This window comes from Thermobia domestica, chromosome 8, assembly GCF_964235325.1.
Source record: "Thermobia domestica chromosome 8, izTheDome1.hap1.1, whole genome shotgun sequence".
In the NCBI taxonomy this organism is placed as follows: domain Eukaryota; kingdom Metazoa; phylum Arthropoda; class Insecta; order Zygentoma; family Lepismatidae; genus Thermobia; species Thermobia domestica.
The window spans coordinates 51,347,557-51,364,802 of record NC_137461.1 but is presented as its reverse complement, the minus strand read 5'-3'; the positions used below and the strand labels follow the sequence as shown (position 1 = coordinate 51,364,802).

At 37.6% G+C, this 17,246-nt stretch overlaps 1 protein-coding gene across 1 annotated transcript in view; it reads left to right on the top strand.

Moving 5' to 3' along the window:
* The window catches only part of LOC145691727 (uncharacterized), a 120,873-nt gene that overhangs the window by 84,279 nt on the left and 19,348 nt on the right, over positions 1–17,246 (top strand). Inside the window, exon 2 of the mRNA XM_081767058.1 lies at positions 10,681–10,758. Within this exon, the coding sequence (XP_081623184.1) occupies positions 10,708–10,758 (51 nt within the window). The 5' untranslated portion in view covers positions 10,681–10,707. The remainder of the gene's footprint in view (positions 1–10,680; positions 10,759–17,246) is intronic.

Genomic DNA, 17,246 nt, shown 5'->3' with positions numbered 1-17,246 from the left:
TTGTTCTACTTTTTCAGACCCGTTGTAAGAGGAAAATGGAAGGACGAATAGGAAAATTTCGGTATAGCATACTTGCTGGTCGAAAAATACGAAATCCAGCAAGCAGTGACTGAGAATTATAAGTGTTGCCAATCCAATTGGAAGAATTTCGTTAAGTGGGTAATACACATAAATCCCAGCTAACACATTGTACTAAGTATCTAAGCCCGAATAAACTCCTACATGTCGGTCAAATAAAAATATTTTCACAGTTTTCGCTTGCAGTTAAAAAAGGAAACAGCTTACATAGTTTAAAAGTTTCATTCGCGGGTCGGATAAGATATTTCTCTTATGTTGCCATTTAGCCATCGCTCATCCAGGTCAAGTAAATTCAATTTCTGTGTTTTTAAAGCTATATAGCTACAGTAGAAACTGTTGAGAGCATCAGTTCATGTTGGAAGCTCACGTGATTCGGATCTTACGTTAAGCTGTAGGCCCACGTCTCATATAGCATTGCTGCTGAATGCATGAGCGTCTTTGGCAACTTAAAATAGGGAAGGAGACGGTGCGACTAGACTGCTACTAGACCCCAAACGAATTTATGTGAAAATTATATGAGTAAATGGTAATTTATTTTTATTATGAGCTAACTGGATATTCATACTACTTTCATCAATACAATCGACAGGTTAAGCATGACGTATTTTTGTTCATTTGTTTCCGATGGGTTTCAAAGCCGAGTTGGATGTGAAACTTTCAATGATTATATTTTACATTGACTTATAAATATTATAATGAGGGAGAGAATTATATCTTTTTTTAAAGTTTCTGAAAGAGGGAACTTTGAAGTGTAAATAGATCAAAGGTAAAATATTTGCATGAAAATGAAGTGGAACATCCACCAGCCTAAGCTTTCTGTACGTACCAGACATATTTTTTTGGAACCGAAAATTTAAGATGTAGGTCATTGGACTACATGCTGATCATTGGAAATCCATGTTTCAGAATCTTAAAGTACTCACGAAGCAATGTTTATAGAGGGAGTTCGGCTACAGGCATATAACTTGAAATACTCACCAATTACCTCTATATAAATTGTTGTGGAAGTACCGCAGAGTCCTGATATTTGGATAGGGCACATACTAGTTCCTAAGTGAAGTCTTGACCTGCTTACGGTAGATTTCATAGTTTTGGAGTTATTGGCCTAGGAGCTATTGGCCTAGGAGTTATTGGAGTTCATTGTTTTCATGTTTTCTGCAGGCTTAACTCCGAACGGAAGCATTTGTGCACCCAGGTTGGTCTATACTTTTTGTCTTATCTTGATGTCAAGAATCACCTCCCAAACGTTGTCGGTGTTGTTTTGAAACATCCTGTAATTTATTCTCGCACAATGTCTTAATGTCTTCTTAAACAAAATATTGATTGGACATGTTCACCCTGTCCCCCTGCCAGAGACGCCCGTGGCTGAATGAGATGCTGAACTCAAAATTTAACCTAACAGTTAACAGCGATGCTGTTACGTAATTGTGCAAACTAACATAGCAATCAGCAAGAATGAAAGGATTAATAATTGTAGACTCAATAAAAAATCCGTGCTAAGTGTCAAAAATGGAAAAATTGGGTTTAATGTCCAAATGTGGCCTATTTGCCTAACACTGCTCAGTGAAAAAAAGGGGCTATCTAGTATTCACTGTGGAAGTATTTCAAATAATCGCCAGAAGAATGCGCGTAGGTATAAACCCCATCACTTCTGAAGTAACATCTGGGCTGTATACTCAACAGTTTCGTTTTGACACAGCACAGAGTCAGTCTACAATTGTCTGAGAGATAAAAGAGAATACAATACACCAGTACGTGAAGAAGTACTTTATTAAAATGATATTTTTCTTCTACGAAATTCCTGTATAAGTGCAACAGCTGGGTGGTTAGGCGGAACTGCGTAATATTATAGTCTGAAGGGTATGTGTAAAGGTGCATTGGTAAAGTGTACTTAGGATGGATGAAGTGTAGCTGGGAAATGGTATTGAAGAAAAGAAGCTGGTGATTGTTGTAACTATCGGTAATGTACTTGCGGCGTAATAGGGGTTTACAATCAACAATGTAGGTTATAGGTTAGCAGTTCAAAATGCTTCTAAGTGATGTCTTAGAATTGGGAAAGAGATAAGAGAATACAGACCGTAGGTAGGAATAGGCAATGAAATGCACAAGGCGATTCCAAGTGTATGACGTTTAGAGTAATAAGATTTTTCGCAAGTAAATAGGAAGGTGGTGCAGGCACCCAGGTTGGAAAATTCGTATGTCAGAACTGACCGTAGAAAAATTTTGTAAGTGTTGAGGACGTAATTGCAAGAGAGAACCCCAAGTTATGACGGTTAGGCGTTTCAAGAGATGATGTATGTTACATCATGTAGTCTTAACAGAATTAAATACAAAGGAGAAAGTTAAGTTAGTGCTTTGAAAAAATCTTCCTTTGAGCTCCACTTTCAACATGAGGCCAACATTTTAACAATGCAGTAAATGTATGCTATATACAACATTTTATTTTCAAGCAATTATAGTGGATATGAGTTTTAACATTTGTCATAATAGAGTTTGCTGGATATAATATGTGCTAAAATATGCTAATGAACATTTAACGCCATGTTAAGGGAGAAAGATGTACCCTTAGTTTCAATGTAAGATCCTTAATAGAAAGGTAACAATTATATATATAGTACGAAGTACAGACAAATTTCACCGCTTCATTACTAAATTAGACTTCCAAGCTATACTACGCCTAAGTGTGAGAAGTGTAAAAGTGCTAAGTCGGGATCTATCAACAGCTATCAGAGCTAAAAACGACAAAAATAGGAAGAAGTGGTTTTCTGGTAAGGCGTCAATGTTCCATTAGTACTTTTTACCTGTTTCCTTATTCCCCTTTATTCCAACCGAAAGGGTGCAGAAATACACTACTTGCGGTTCTAAATGTTATTGGAATAAAGCAGAAACGGTGGATTCAGTATCTCAGGAGTGGTATCCTTCGCTCTTCTTATCACGTTAGAGAAACCGTGTGAGTGTAGAAACCCAGTACATCATATTGCGAAAGTTGCAATAAATAATGAGAATCATATCTTTGGTATTAATTTATATCCCCCTACATAGGTTCAATCTGGATTCTAATCAATGCATTGTGACTGGAGATGGCCGAAATATACCATTTACTATCTTAATATCGATCACTATTTAAAAAGTATACAAACTCCCTCGTGGCTAAACGGATAGTGTGCGGCCTTTGGTGTGGGGGACCCGGGTTCGATTCCCTGCAGGAGCTTATGTGGTTCCGATTCCACGTTAATCTGTAGGTTCACGTCTCATATAGCCTCGCTGCTGAACATCGCTACCCTTCTTTCATATGTGTTATAGCACGGCCAACAAGAGATGGTCTCTGACGTTTATTACCACATGCGGTGGAACATTGCAGCCCCTACTTTGATACCAGTGTTACCAACCACGATCACTCTGTCCTATACCATTAATTAAATTGCCACTACAGTTGCACCGAAAAAAACCTTGACACGCGAGTAGTGGCAATGTCACTGCGAGCTGTCAGAGACGTTCTCTTACTGGACGCACTATAGGATACACGTAGTCTTATCTCTCGGACCTAAGAGCACGGTCTAGTTATCCATTTTGGACGTTAGCCGCGGCCTCTTCTTCAGTGGTAGGGGCGGCAGTTCTCACTACCTACGTCGATGAGACTGTGACGAGGTCGCACCTACCCTACCCGGATCCAATGGCACGGGTTAGTCGCCCATTTCGGAGTATACCCAAAGCCTCACCTCCACTGGTAGGTTGTTGACCGTACTAGCCGATTACAGTCATAATAGGCAGCGGTCTAGGATTCCGACCATACAGAATTACAGTGTTTCCTCGCACTTCTCGAGTTCTAATCTTCTCCTTCAGTGTTGAACCGCCAAATGCATACAGTTCAGACTAGAGCCAGGGGAGATCCCTACCCCTTTCTCAGCACAAGCTTGGGACCAGGTATGGTGGGGTTGGCTAAAGAAATGTAACCATATCTTGAATAAAAGTAGTGGAGATAGAAATGACCTCATTTTATGTAAGCCTACCATCATCATAGTGGACACGTTGAAGTACGCCATCTTGGATTCAGGTTCATAATTTGAAATCAAAAGGGGGATCAGTGACATATCGTTTTGGGGTAGCCTTTCACCATAAATATAAACCTGATATTATTTCTGAGATACCATAACATGGGATTACTTTGCACCAGATGTAAGAAAGTTCAAAGAAAATCACATGTAACGAAATGATTTAGAACACTGTGTTTTAAATATATAATAACTAGATGTATAAAGAAAACATTCGCAAGTGTAATAGTAAACATTCAGTATGACCAAGTTTATAGAAATATAAACTTTGGTGCAAAATAACCCCATAGGTGAGGATACTTTGAGCTACATGTAAAAAAGTATGTTCAGCATATGAATAAACTGTTTCTGTGCAATGTTTTCCCTCCAGTATTTACACATTTCACTACCTACACAAAACAGCATGCAGTCTACAAACATTGATGTTATAATGATGGTACCAGTGTCGGTACTTGGTATGAAATACATTTGTAAAGAAAATTATGTATTTTCTTGTACCGTAACAGGAACCATATTCTGATAGTTTAGCACATGTTCCACACAAATATTCCAACTCAGGAGCAGACAAAATTCTCCGTGAACTGATTTGCCTTGATGGCTCTTTATGTCCAACAATCATCCCAACCGTAATGAGTGGAGGATTTACAGGGTTTGGGGTTTTTAGCCCACCCAAATTGTAGGATTTCTTTTTAAAATATCTAATGTTAGTCATTCCTATGTTTAAAGTCCCCAAAAGGTCTAGTGATTCCTAGAAAAAAAATAAAAAATAAAAACGAAGCCTTTCTGAGCGAAGCCGCTCTCAAACTCTTTTTCTAGAACCATCACTGTTCGTAATCTATTTTCCAACAAAAAATCTATTCCGACATCTACCTAAATAGGACAATTATCTAAAATTAGAAGGCAGGAGGTACCGGTAGTAATAATTTCCTATTTAAATGGTTACTTTGGTTCGGTGCAAAGTAACCTCGATTAAAGGCTGAAACGGCCTTTTCCCAGTTTTATTTTTTCTATAATTTTAAAAAAGTTTCACACTTCAACTATTGTTTCAAAGTCCCATTATACACAGTAGTATTCTACAAAACTGACTTACCCTGAAATTCTTGTAGGTAATCTCTCAAATTTTGTCGGCCTCTACAATGGCTGCTTTTCATACCTCAACAATAACGAACCCTCCGGGTAATTAGAACTGATGTTAACCGCCAACATTATAGCCAAATTACAGTTAATGTTCTATCTTACGATGACAGTTGAAACTCTCTCTTTACAGTTCAAAGGTTTTAACTACAGAGTACTTTGCACCTTTTTTCATATTTCATGCGAAGTTACCTTTGAGGTGCAAAGTAACCCCGTCTTACGGTATCTTTACTAATGTAGCAATTAATACATTTGGAGCGTAATTGTTCGTTATGTAGATACAGATAGCAGATTTGCAGACATTTTAGGTGTCCTTTCTGGAACAAACTGCTAGCGAAATTTGAATCTTTGTTTTCCTATAGACTACAAATAATGTTACATCAAGATGATTTATTTAAGTTCTAAAGAAAGAAGTTATAAATAAGTTATAAGGAAACACAGAATTAATTCAATTATCTCTTATGTAATAGTTTTATGTTAAATTTTGAATCTTTTTTTGGTACATAAGTTACTTTTATCGCTAGGAAAAGATTGTCTGTGGTCCTCATTTTCCTTAAGAACGTTGATGTACTCTTCTATTAGTTTCACACTCCTTTCTTCTGCTTCAATTGTTAAATGGAGGAATTTTCTCTCCTTGAACATAGTCATCATTATTTGATTACGTCTGGGAGTAATAAAATATTTCTTCCTCTTCTGAGTACCTTGAAGAGTTCACAAATAGAATACGCACTCTTTCACATTTTCTGTAATATTCTCAATTAGACTTTGCTTTTTATTACTTGAACCTCTGTTTAGTTTGCTGAAGTAACCTCACACCAAGTCATTTTCAGAACCAGTTGATATCCAGTATCCAAATAGTCAATATAAATTATATTGTTACTGTATATAGGACTAAGGCAAAATTCAGTATTGTGTTCATATCTTTACACTAAAGGATTTCTTCCCTTTCACAGATAATAATTTTTACATAATTTAATGGAACTTTCAAAATAATGTCAGATTTGTGTTTATGGTGAAATGCCACCTCGAAACAATATGTAACACGACCCTCATCTGACTTGAAATTTTGGACATGAATTTAAGGAGGTTGCAATTATATTGTTACATAAAATGAGCTGTTGTTTTACTTTCACTACACTTATCTAAGGTATGGCGCTATTCTCTTCAGCCATTTCAAAACTTGAAGGATATATTTCAAGTTTTTTCCCATATATTATTTACTGTAAATGCATTGGAAACTTTAGACCGATTCATGCACAATTTAATATTAATTTATTTAATGAGCTAGCTTTACACATGGTTTACTTTAGTCTGATATAGAACCATTTTATTTGGTGTCTCTAAAGATATTCGAAATTTAAGAAGTAATTACCATTCTACTGGACATGAATCCTCTAAGCTTTAAAGGAGAATCACAGAGTGATCTTAAAGATGAAATGTGTCCAAAATGATAAAAAGTGGGCCTAATTTCCTTGCACACTAAACGCGCCACTTGTCATTTGTGCTTCACACGAAAACTTAAGTTTTCCGTAGATAGAAAGACAGATGTAAACATTATTTTTTTTTCAACCTCCGTCAAGTCACCACCAAAGAACTACGTAAGATGGTGAAGTGGGGATAAGACGAAGTTGTCCATTGGAAGTCGATCACCCAACACGTGGCCCCGCGTGGCGTAGTCGCTAATGTTCTCGTCTTTGGTGCGAGCGGTTCCAGATTTGATTCCCGGTAGTGACACTCGTGTAAAAGTGTAAAAAGCTTTTTCAGGCCAGCTACCCTGAATGAGGTTTTCCTTATTCACACCAGGCAAATGCCGGGGTGGTACCTAACTTATAGGTCCCAGGCCGCTTCCTTCCTTCCCCAATCCTTTCTTCTTTCCCTTTCATCTGATAGTGTGCTCGCCGAGGGACGTCATCCCTTATAAGTGACGGGCTAAATGGACATAAGATGCCGAGAGCCCAGAAAACTAATTCCTAATCCTAAACCTAATAGATCACCAAAAACACACCAATAAATAAACTGCCGTGCAACCATGGTAGAGTAGCGAGCTTGGAAACATATCGAGTTCAATCGAATTATCCGCCCCTTGTGAACTACGTAATGTAACTTGATTTTTCAAGCAGAAACGGATAATACAGCCTCTATTTATCGTCGAATTGTAAGGATTATGACTGCAATTTAGTAAGTGCACACGAATGCTGGCACGAATTTTAGAAAAATTTACTGACTTACACAACGAGGGCCACAAAGGTTTAGAAATCTGTAGCGGCAGACGACCTTGCTGCAAATATGAATCATGTAACTCAAAAAAGATGTAGATTACAATTTCCTATCTGTCTGCTGAGTTCCCTGAAATTTTATTTCTCTAATAATGAAACATCACGTAGTTCCCTCTTGGCGAATGCTGAGACGGCACCCGATATATTTTTTAACGCTCTCTACTTCACCTTGGTTGTATGGCAGAGTCTGTCTATTGGTGCATGGGGTAAGACCCGTCCATTGGACAGCTTTATCTTATCCCCATTTCATCATCTTGGGTAGTTTCTTCTCCGGTGGCCTAACGGGAGTTGAAAAATATAGCTCTTGTGTGTTCTATACAGATGTTATAGTACAATGTCTGTGAATATATTTTCAAAATTAAGAAGAAATCCTGTACATGGAGCTGATCGTCATAAAATATATGTACACTCATGTCCAAAGTCTGTCCGAAGGACATATATATAACTGTCTTCTTGTAAGAATATAATTTGATAATGATTTTTCAAGGTACTTTTAATACTGATATTATGCGTATAATTGGGAAATGTATCTTTGTGGTAAATTTCATAGGAAAATAATTGGAAATACGAAAATTAGAATAAGTAGAACAAAATGCTTTTAAATGGACAAGAAAGCTTTGTTTTCGCTTTATTGCTCTTGTTTACTGCTCCTTTAACATGAAATTTGCCACATAGACCCTATATGTCTTTGCCGATTATACACTGTAAAAAATGAGGTGTTGAAACAACACAAAATGACTACCACTTTAGCGTGTTACTTGTGTGTAAATTCAGCACAAAGACATCGCCTTCCGAGCATATCAGAAATAACTAGTTACTACCGGAGAGAAATTTCATTGGTATTTATAGTTTAATATGAGCAAAGCTTTGTGAGATATCTTTGGCACTTATACCAAGTAACAAATAATGTTCTATGTTTTCTGTAATCGGTCCCAATAATATTGTTGTAAACCTGTGAATCGTTTGACAACAGTTACATAGGCAACATTTCTGACATCTTATGTTCATACGAGCTGACACAAGAATAACAGATAAAGAAAATAGATGGGAGCACTGCTTTTTGTGTAACTGTTGTCAGATAATTCACAGATTTACAACAATATTATTGTGACCGATTACAGAAAACATAGAATGTTATTAGTTACTTGCTATAAATGAGAAATATTTTTCGCAAAGCTTTGCTTGTAGCAAACAATAAAAAAACAATGCAAATACTCACAGTTAGTAACTAGGTATTTCTGATATGCTCTGAAGATGATGTGGCTGGTGTTGATCGGATCGGATATGTCTACATTGGATCTGCTGTCTCCCACCCTATTTTCCCCTATTCTGGTGTTCCACAGGGTTCTGCGCTCAGTCCACTCGTCTATATACTGTACGCCTCCGATATACCTCAACCCACGCAGAATGTGTACTTATTCCAATACGCTGGCAGCACAACCTTTCTAGCTCTGGGCAAGACCATGTATCAGATCAGCACATGTTTGCAGTCAACTCTCAATAATTTTATGCAATGGTGCAACACATGGCGGTTAAGTTTAAACGCCGCCAAAACGCAAGCACTGGTCTTTCTACCTCCTAAACGATGCTCGAAAGTTCATCGTAACCCACGGAATCTTAACGTTACTCTGCAAGACCAGCAACTTCGTCCAACTCCTACGGCTACATATCTTGGGATAGTTTTTGACTCTAAATTAACTTGGAAAGCTCATCTAAAGAAAAAAACGCAAAAGGTTAATTTACAACTTAATCTTTTACGGCGTCTCACAGGAACCACTTGGGGATTACACGCACCTCTCTTTATTAATACATACAAAATGTTCCTCAGGCCCATTTTAACTTTTGGCCATATTGCTTGGTGCAATGCTCCAACAAAGTTCTACGACCGATTATCCATACTAGAACGACATGACATTAGAACTGCGTATCGCATAAAGTTACCATACCCGAACTTCCTGACTTATGAACACATCAACTTTCCTCACCTTATCCATCACCTTGCCCACATGCGTTTGAAATACATAGTCTCTCGCCTGCCAGTCTCCCATCCATTACTTCTTGATAATTGACAAGCTGATGCCGAAACTGACGCACCGTATAAATATTTGCATACAGCGTTAAACGTTCTTCTCACGTTATATCAAAAACGCACATACTACAGCTGAAGAACACGACATATTTCATATATATCATATACCCTATCACCTTCATCATTTATTTCCATTTTAGCACAATGTCTCAGTTCAATACTAACTTTGGGCTTTCCCCTTGTTGCCATCAGCCTCGAGTCGCCCCGAGACAGAAGAACTAAACTGCATTCATTTCTCTAACACTATGTTTGTGACTGTGGCGTGTAAGCACTGCATTTCATTTTATATTATCATGTTTATTTCAAAAAGCACAACACATTGCTTCTATACCAGTTCTCTTTATACTTGCACTATTTAGATTTGTATTTTGTTTTCTTGTATCCATATTTATATTTATTCACTCATCTGATATTTTTTTGTTATTGTTTGTTACTTTTCAGCACTATTTGTTTATAAGACTGCACTTAGACCATCATACATAATTTAAAACAACAATGTCTACAATTCTGTGCCAAAGAGAGGGCGTAACCCTCTAATGGCTAGGGCTAGGAGTCATACACTAAACCATCTAATTTTGAAAATAAAAAATGAAAATTGATGAATAAAGTACAACCTACAACTCCCTGACCCTTTACCTTAAAGAAAAAAGGCTGGTGTTGAATTGACACACAAGTAACACGCTAAAGTGGTAGTCATTTTGTGTTATTTCAACACCTCATTTTTTGCTGTGTACATATACTAACATTTATTAGAAATACTGGGCGATTCGTTATCATATTATATTCCTACAACAGCATATAGATATGCGATAATGATTTTGAATATGAGTCTACCTTGTGACCCTAGAAGACTGCAAAGAAGAGTTTAGTTTACTAACCTATTAATGAACTTACTATAACATCAGTATAGTCTCGCAAGTGTAATCAGAACAAGGAGATTAAGTAAACTAATAACATCAAGCCTTCGCATGATACAACACTTGTGAGTCATTCTTCATTTATTTGATTTTTTTTTAAAAAAATACTAAATGCCTTATTTTTTCTTTTTCAGAAGGACACTTAACTTCAATAACTTAAAATGAAGGGAACGTATTTACTTCTCTTCATTTTAGTTGTATCGACATCAAAGGTATGTATCTTGTGCAAACCATATTTTTCTCTATTTGGGTTTTAAGAAAGTGTGACAGTGTGTGATTATCTTTCAAAAGTGTTTATTTAATCCTTTTAGTCATATTTGTTAATAATTCGAATATTATGTCTTGTTAGGCATCATATTAGGTACTTTCTAACATTTATACTTTCCTTTCTGTTTTCCGCTCCTAATAAGTTTTCGCAAACTTTTCGAGACAAATATCACAGCAGTGACTTTTTTTTAAAATTTTCCCTCCTGTTTATAAATATATCTTTCTGCACACATGGCAATAGTTTACTTAAATATTTCTTAATGGGAAGAGAGCATTGAATTTCAGCAAGAGATTTTTTTTCTGAATTTTATGACACTACTTTACTTGAATGTTTCTTGATTGGAAGAGAGCACTGCATTTAAGCAAGAGAGTGACTTACAAGCTTAAGCAAAGTCTATGATATGTTCCTTCTTAATACTATCATCCTTTACCGGAGTAGTAACAAGAAAACGGAGACACCAGACTTGGTAGTTTGTCTGGATCTCAGAAAAGGCAGACTTGGAAGGGAGGTGAACAGAATTGAGATTTGTCGATTCTCCTCAAGAGAAGGTAGATAGGAAAACAAGGCTGTAATAAAAATTTGGTTTGTTTCATGGGTTTCAGCATTTCCATGGACCTCTATTTCTATGGGTTTCAGCATTTTCATGGAACTCTATATCTATGGGTTTCAGCATTTCCATGGACCTCTATTTATATGGGTTTCAGCATTTCCATGGAAATATATTTCCATGGTTTCAACATTTTATCCCTAAAATTCCTTTTTTAATTACTACATTTTCTTACGAAGTTTTCGTAAATGTTTCATTCATTTAGACGTTTTCTATCTGACTAAGCCTTAGCGTTAAAATTACTTTTAGTCCTTGGCATTTTACTACAAGATACACCCCCTAAGGAGGAGGGAGCGATATCTAGCTATTAGCTATTTTTCTTGAATACAAAACAAGTATGGACTAAATATAATTTTTTAGTCTGATAGACAGTCATTAAGCAGATATTATAAGAAAAGTAGAGCATTAGTTGATGGATTCGAGTTCCAGCACCTAGTCTATATGAGACGTTAACATTCGAGGTATGCAAATAAAGTAATGAGTCTGACAACATTGCGTACGAACCGACAACACTGGTGATGTGAGGCTTGGAGGGGAAGTGGATAAAGATGTAATACACCATCAGTGTAAGTAAGCTAGAGTAACATTGGTTGTCCGTAGCGAATGATTAAGTGAAGCAGGTTTAGCTTGTGCGTTCTGACAACGAGGAACACTAATATCGAGCAACGGTATGCGATCAGGTTTTGCTTCAGACTTGGACACAGTAAAACGGAAATTTTGTAAAACTTCATCACGCCTATGGAGACAGTGTTTCTTCAAGAGCCGAGGTGTTTCATTAGTTTAAGGCATTTGCAGAAGGAAAAGACTCAATTGAACCATAACACCTTCTAGAAAATTGAGATAATTTGCAATTAAATCCCAAAGATCAGCGCACTTGTCCCTCCCCATTCCTTTTGCTCCTGTGTGAGAATTGTTTGAACCAGTTTTGAAGTAGATTTTTTGTATCTCCAATCCATCACTTAAATTCAACTCTATCCCGATCATTCTGAGTGTCAACCGATAATTGGAACACCAAGCTCCCGTCCCTTTAGACATTTGTATCAGTTCTTGCATCCGAAGTCCTAGCATACCTGATCGCGTACCGTTACTCGATATTTGTGTAACTCATTGTCAGAATGCACAAGCATAACCTGCTTCACTAAAACAATCGCTACGGACAACTAAGGTGATGATAGTGACTTTTCACTTACACTAATGGTGAATCACATATTCATCCAGCTCCCTTGCAAGTTCCCTCGTCACCAGTGTTACCGGTTCGTGCACAATGTTGCCAGTCTCATTACTTTATTTACACACCTTGTACTTTTACAGTACGGGGATTATTGGGGTAATAATCTCCATCAGACTAATGGAAATATCGGTCAAATTTAAGAAGAGTAAACGTAAGGGTGACGTACAAAAACGTAGTATCGGGGAATGGATTTTAACAGCGATAATAGGTAAAGCGGTACATTTTAATGAGTTCAGTAAATAAAAGTCAAGAGGATCTAGAAAATGAATAGTAGCAGAAATAAAAATAGCTGAAGTGGTAAAGCAGATGGGAAAAGGTAGGATGTGCCTTCCGATATAATCTGATATTAATGATTCGTTGCTGGTTATGATATTAATGATTCGTAAATGATTGCTGTTGGTTCCATGTCAATCGGTATTTTTCCCCGGGTTGCTTTGACGATTCTCTTAAATTTGTACTCAAATCGGTCCTTACTTAGTTCCTTGGACCTTCCTCCATGTTGAAGTGTTTTAACAACCAATTTCTGCTCGTATCTTCTTCCGTCAACCACTCAGGATGAATACATGCTATGTCATCGAATAGCCGAAAGAATCCGTCAGTACAGTAGTTGCCAAAATATTTGATAAAGCTGGATGAGGGTTACGCGTAAGACCAGTTTGTATATAGCAAAAAGGAAGCATGTTAATAGACTGACTGCCGAGTTTATTGCACAAATTACGCCAATGCTTTAAGCAAAAGAATACTATCTACATTGCTGTGTCTCAAAGTAGAAAAAAGAACAAAAATAGGGGATTAATTATCTTCAGGTAGAATAGCTCAAATAAAATACTGAATCTGACTTGTTTGTAAGTGGATTGGATCTAAAATATTGATGGCCTGAAGTATTTCCAGTTTAGGATTTCCAGACTAAATGAGTGAGGAAGGAGAGAAGATGGCGAGGTTCTTATATCTCTTTGTTGGCTTCAATGTTGTGTGAAGATGTTTATTTCTTTGTTGATCTGAATGAATGTCCATTGTGCTGGTTGAAGTTTCCACAGGCCGAAAATATCACACATCATTATGTGCATATTTCTTGCAGATTTCTGATTAATTACCTCCTCTCTTCAATTATTACAATTACAGATTATTTAGTTTAATAGCAGCCAGGGTCGCTGCATGATGCGGGTGGATGGATGCTCGTTGAACAAGACGCTCCCGTTGCTACTAAATAAGCTGGATTTCATTATCTTATCAGTAGCCTTCATGATAACACGATGTAGCTTGATGATGTAGCAATTTTGATGTGATGTAATTTAGATCTACGGTGATGTGACTCATGTAATCGTCTTATATGCAGAATCGTCTTATTGATTGTTTAATTAATTAATTGTTGTAATGATGGATGACATCTATTTTAGTTACTTTAAGGACAACTAAGAACTTTTCCTAAACGTCTTGTTTGTAGTAGTGATTTTTCCATTACGATTATCTTTCTGGGCATCGTTTTGCAGTAGTATTTTGTTCCGAGTTTGATATGTTTCTGGTCTTCTGAGATCAGCATCTCAGCTGGCGATGTGTTCTTTGATGGGCCACATTTAACTTTAGGATGCCAAAATAGGCACTCGCACCCACAGATAGTGTCTTGTCACGTTATAAGTAGCATAGAAATTCTTTGAAAATGTGTTTTTTGCAGGAAAGACATGTGGATTTTGTCGCGTCTAAAACACATTAATTTGCTGCGACATTGCTGTGAATGATGTCCACACTGGCAGCAATTACAGCAAGGCTAGGGCCTAGATGAACTTCTCGATTCAGTTACGCGAGATTTCGTCTTTCGATAAATGCTCTGCTCTTGATTACTACCCTGAATTGTGTGCAGATCTTTAGTAAAAAAGCTTAAGAATTTTGTTGGGTACTTCTTGGGAATTAATCTTTATTTCGTACTGAAAGTTGTTTCCTTGAATTTGAAGATCACTAATTAAACCTTGAATTGGGTTTGCTAGAGGTGTTTCAGAGATTGCGCATATCAAACTAGCAGTAATGTTCTTCTATATTGGTATAGTGATCCTCAATGGGCGTAGGTTGCTTGCTGTGTGAATAATACTGTAGAGTTTTTCTTTGTTAGCAATTTTGAGTTGCTGTTCTGAGATTCTTGTTGAGAATGTGTTATTTGTCTACTTAAGTACATAGAGAGTATCGCGAGGTCATCTATCATTTCTAGGAACAATTCTGGGGTCGAGAATTATTCCCGGAAAAGTATATTTCTTCTTTATTGTATTTTTTATTTCTCTTAGTATTATCGTTTCTTTCTGTTCTCGAAGAGCAGTGTGATGTTACAACGAAGTATTTTTGGATTTTAAAGTATAAACCCTTTGAAGGATACTTTTTTCTATCCATTAATTATGTGTAGTAATTTCTAGCTGGAGTTCTCACTAGTGGTATAGTTATGACTTAAACTTCATAGCTTTTCCTTAGAGGTATGCTATTCCCACTGATAGTGCTGAAGAAAAGTATGAGAGCAGTGGAAACAAGCTCTAGGCTTTGTAGTTGGTACCACTGTTTATCTAAAGATATACATGTATAATTTAAACTGGGTCACATGAATGTCTGGTTTGGGTACAAAACCTCGCGGCCAGAACCTCGCGGCGACAACCTCGCGGACCAAAACCTCGCCTGGCCAAAACCTCGCCTCCCAAAACCTCGCGGCCCAAAATCTCGCCAGGCCGAAACCTCGCCTGGCCAAAACCTCGCCGCCCAAAACCTCGCGGGACAAAATCTCGCCGGGCCAAAACCCCGCCTGGCCAAAACCTCGCCGCCCAAAACGTCGCGGGCCAAAATCTCGCGGGGCCAAAACCTTGCCTGGCCAAAACCTCGCCACCCAAAACCTCGCGGGCCAAATCTCGCCGGGCCAAAACCTCGCGCCCCAAAATATCGCCATACCCAAAATCTCGCCTGACCAAAATGTAAATGTTCCAACAGATGATAAGGATGACGGTATAAAATACGCTGTTTCAGAAGAAGTATCACGGGTATTTGACCAAGTCCCGCGATACCATATGAAAATTCTATTTCTGTATTAGAGGATTTCAATGTGAAGGTAGGGCGACAGGATGTTTTTAAACTGGTTATAGGGAAAGAAAGTCTGCATAAGGAAAGTAATGACAACTAACGAGGTTAGTTTCGTGAACTTTGGAACATCCAAAAACTTAAAATTTTAACAAAAATCTAATATTTATGAAAATATGAAACAATATATGAGTTTTTACGACGTCCCTTGATTATGTCCTATAGGTTAAAGGAGACGTAGATGACCAGGATGAAGGAAATGGTCGAATAAAGAAAGTGGGAGGAAACGGCAATAACCCGAGAAAGCCCACGCACACGATGTTTTGTATGTTATTATTATTATTATTATTATTATTATTATTATTTGTAATGTGGAATTGCATATTAGGAAACACATTGGGTAAATTTTAAATAAAAGTTTCATTCGCGGCGAGGTTTTGGCACGGCGAGATTTTGGGCGGCGAGGTTTTGGCCCGGCGAGATTTTGTCCCGCGAGGTTTTGGGCGGCGAGGTTTTGGCCACGCGAGGTTTTGGGCGGCGAGGTTTTGGCCACGCGAGGTTTTGGCCCGGCGAGATTTTGTCCCGCGAGGTTTTGGCCGGCGAGATTTTGGGCGGCGATGTTTCGGCCGCGAGATTTTGTCCGTATACCGAATGTCTTATGTATTTAGAAGCTAACTTACGTTAGTCTAGCAATGCTACGTGATATTCTCATCTCATACAGCCTAACAGAAGTTTTTATCGTTTACTATTACTCACTTCCAAGATAACCACTAGGAATAACATAGCTCCCGAAAGCTCTGAATTTCATTAACGTTACCATTTTTGTTATAATCTAATATTGCTCTTACTTCTGGATAAATGTGGAAAGACAACAGTGCATATTTTTTCTTTGTACAGAAGTAATAATCAATTAGAATTCTGTACAACTTTCAAATATGATATGACCAAAGTTATGAGAAAAATATATTACATAATTCTCCCGATTTATTACACTGAAGTGCCATTGGATTAGGGATACCTCAATAAGAAAGAGTTGTTGCACCTTTGGACTTGGTAACGACTGTCACACAATTACAAATGAATTCAATATGTCTACAAAAGTGATCTGGAGGTTTAGCCTGCAAAACGTCTACCGAATTTCCTATAAATCTGTTAAGGAAGCCAGTGTTGGATTATATGCTTGCACACTTTTATGATTTTGATTTGATTTTTTGAGCTTAACATCCCTTTCAACAGTCAGGCTATATGAAACGTGGGCCTATTGATTAACGTGGAATCCGAACCACATGAGTTCTCGTCGAGAAACGAACCCGTTCTTCCACACCAAAGGCACGTACGCTAACCACCTAGCCACGAAGGAGCTTCTGCACACTTTTATCATAGAGATGTTCAATAGAACGCAAGCTCAAGCTTTTTGGTGGGCATTTAAGCAGGAAGAAATAACTGGAATGCTTCTCGTGTCGGGTGTTGACTAACCGAAAGTGGGGGAGCAGGTGTCGTGCTGACACACACTATTTCCATCCGGATGGCAAAAGACATGAAGGAATGT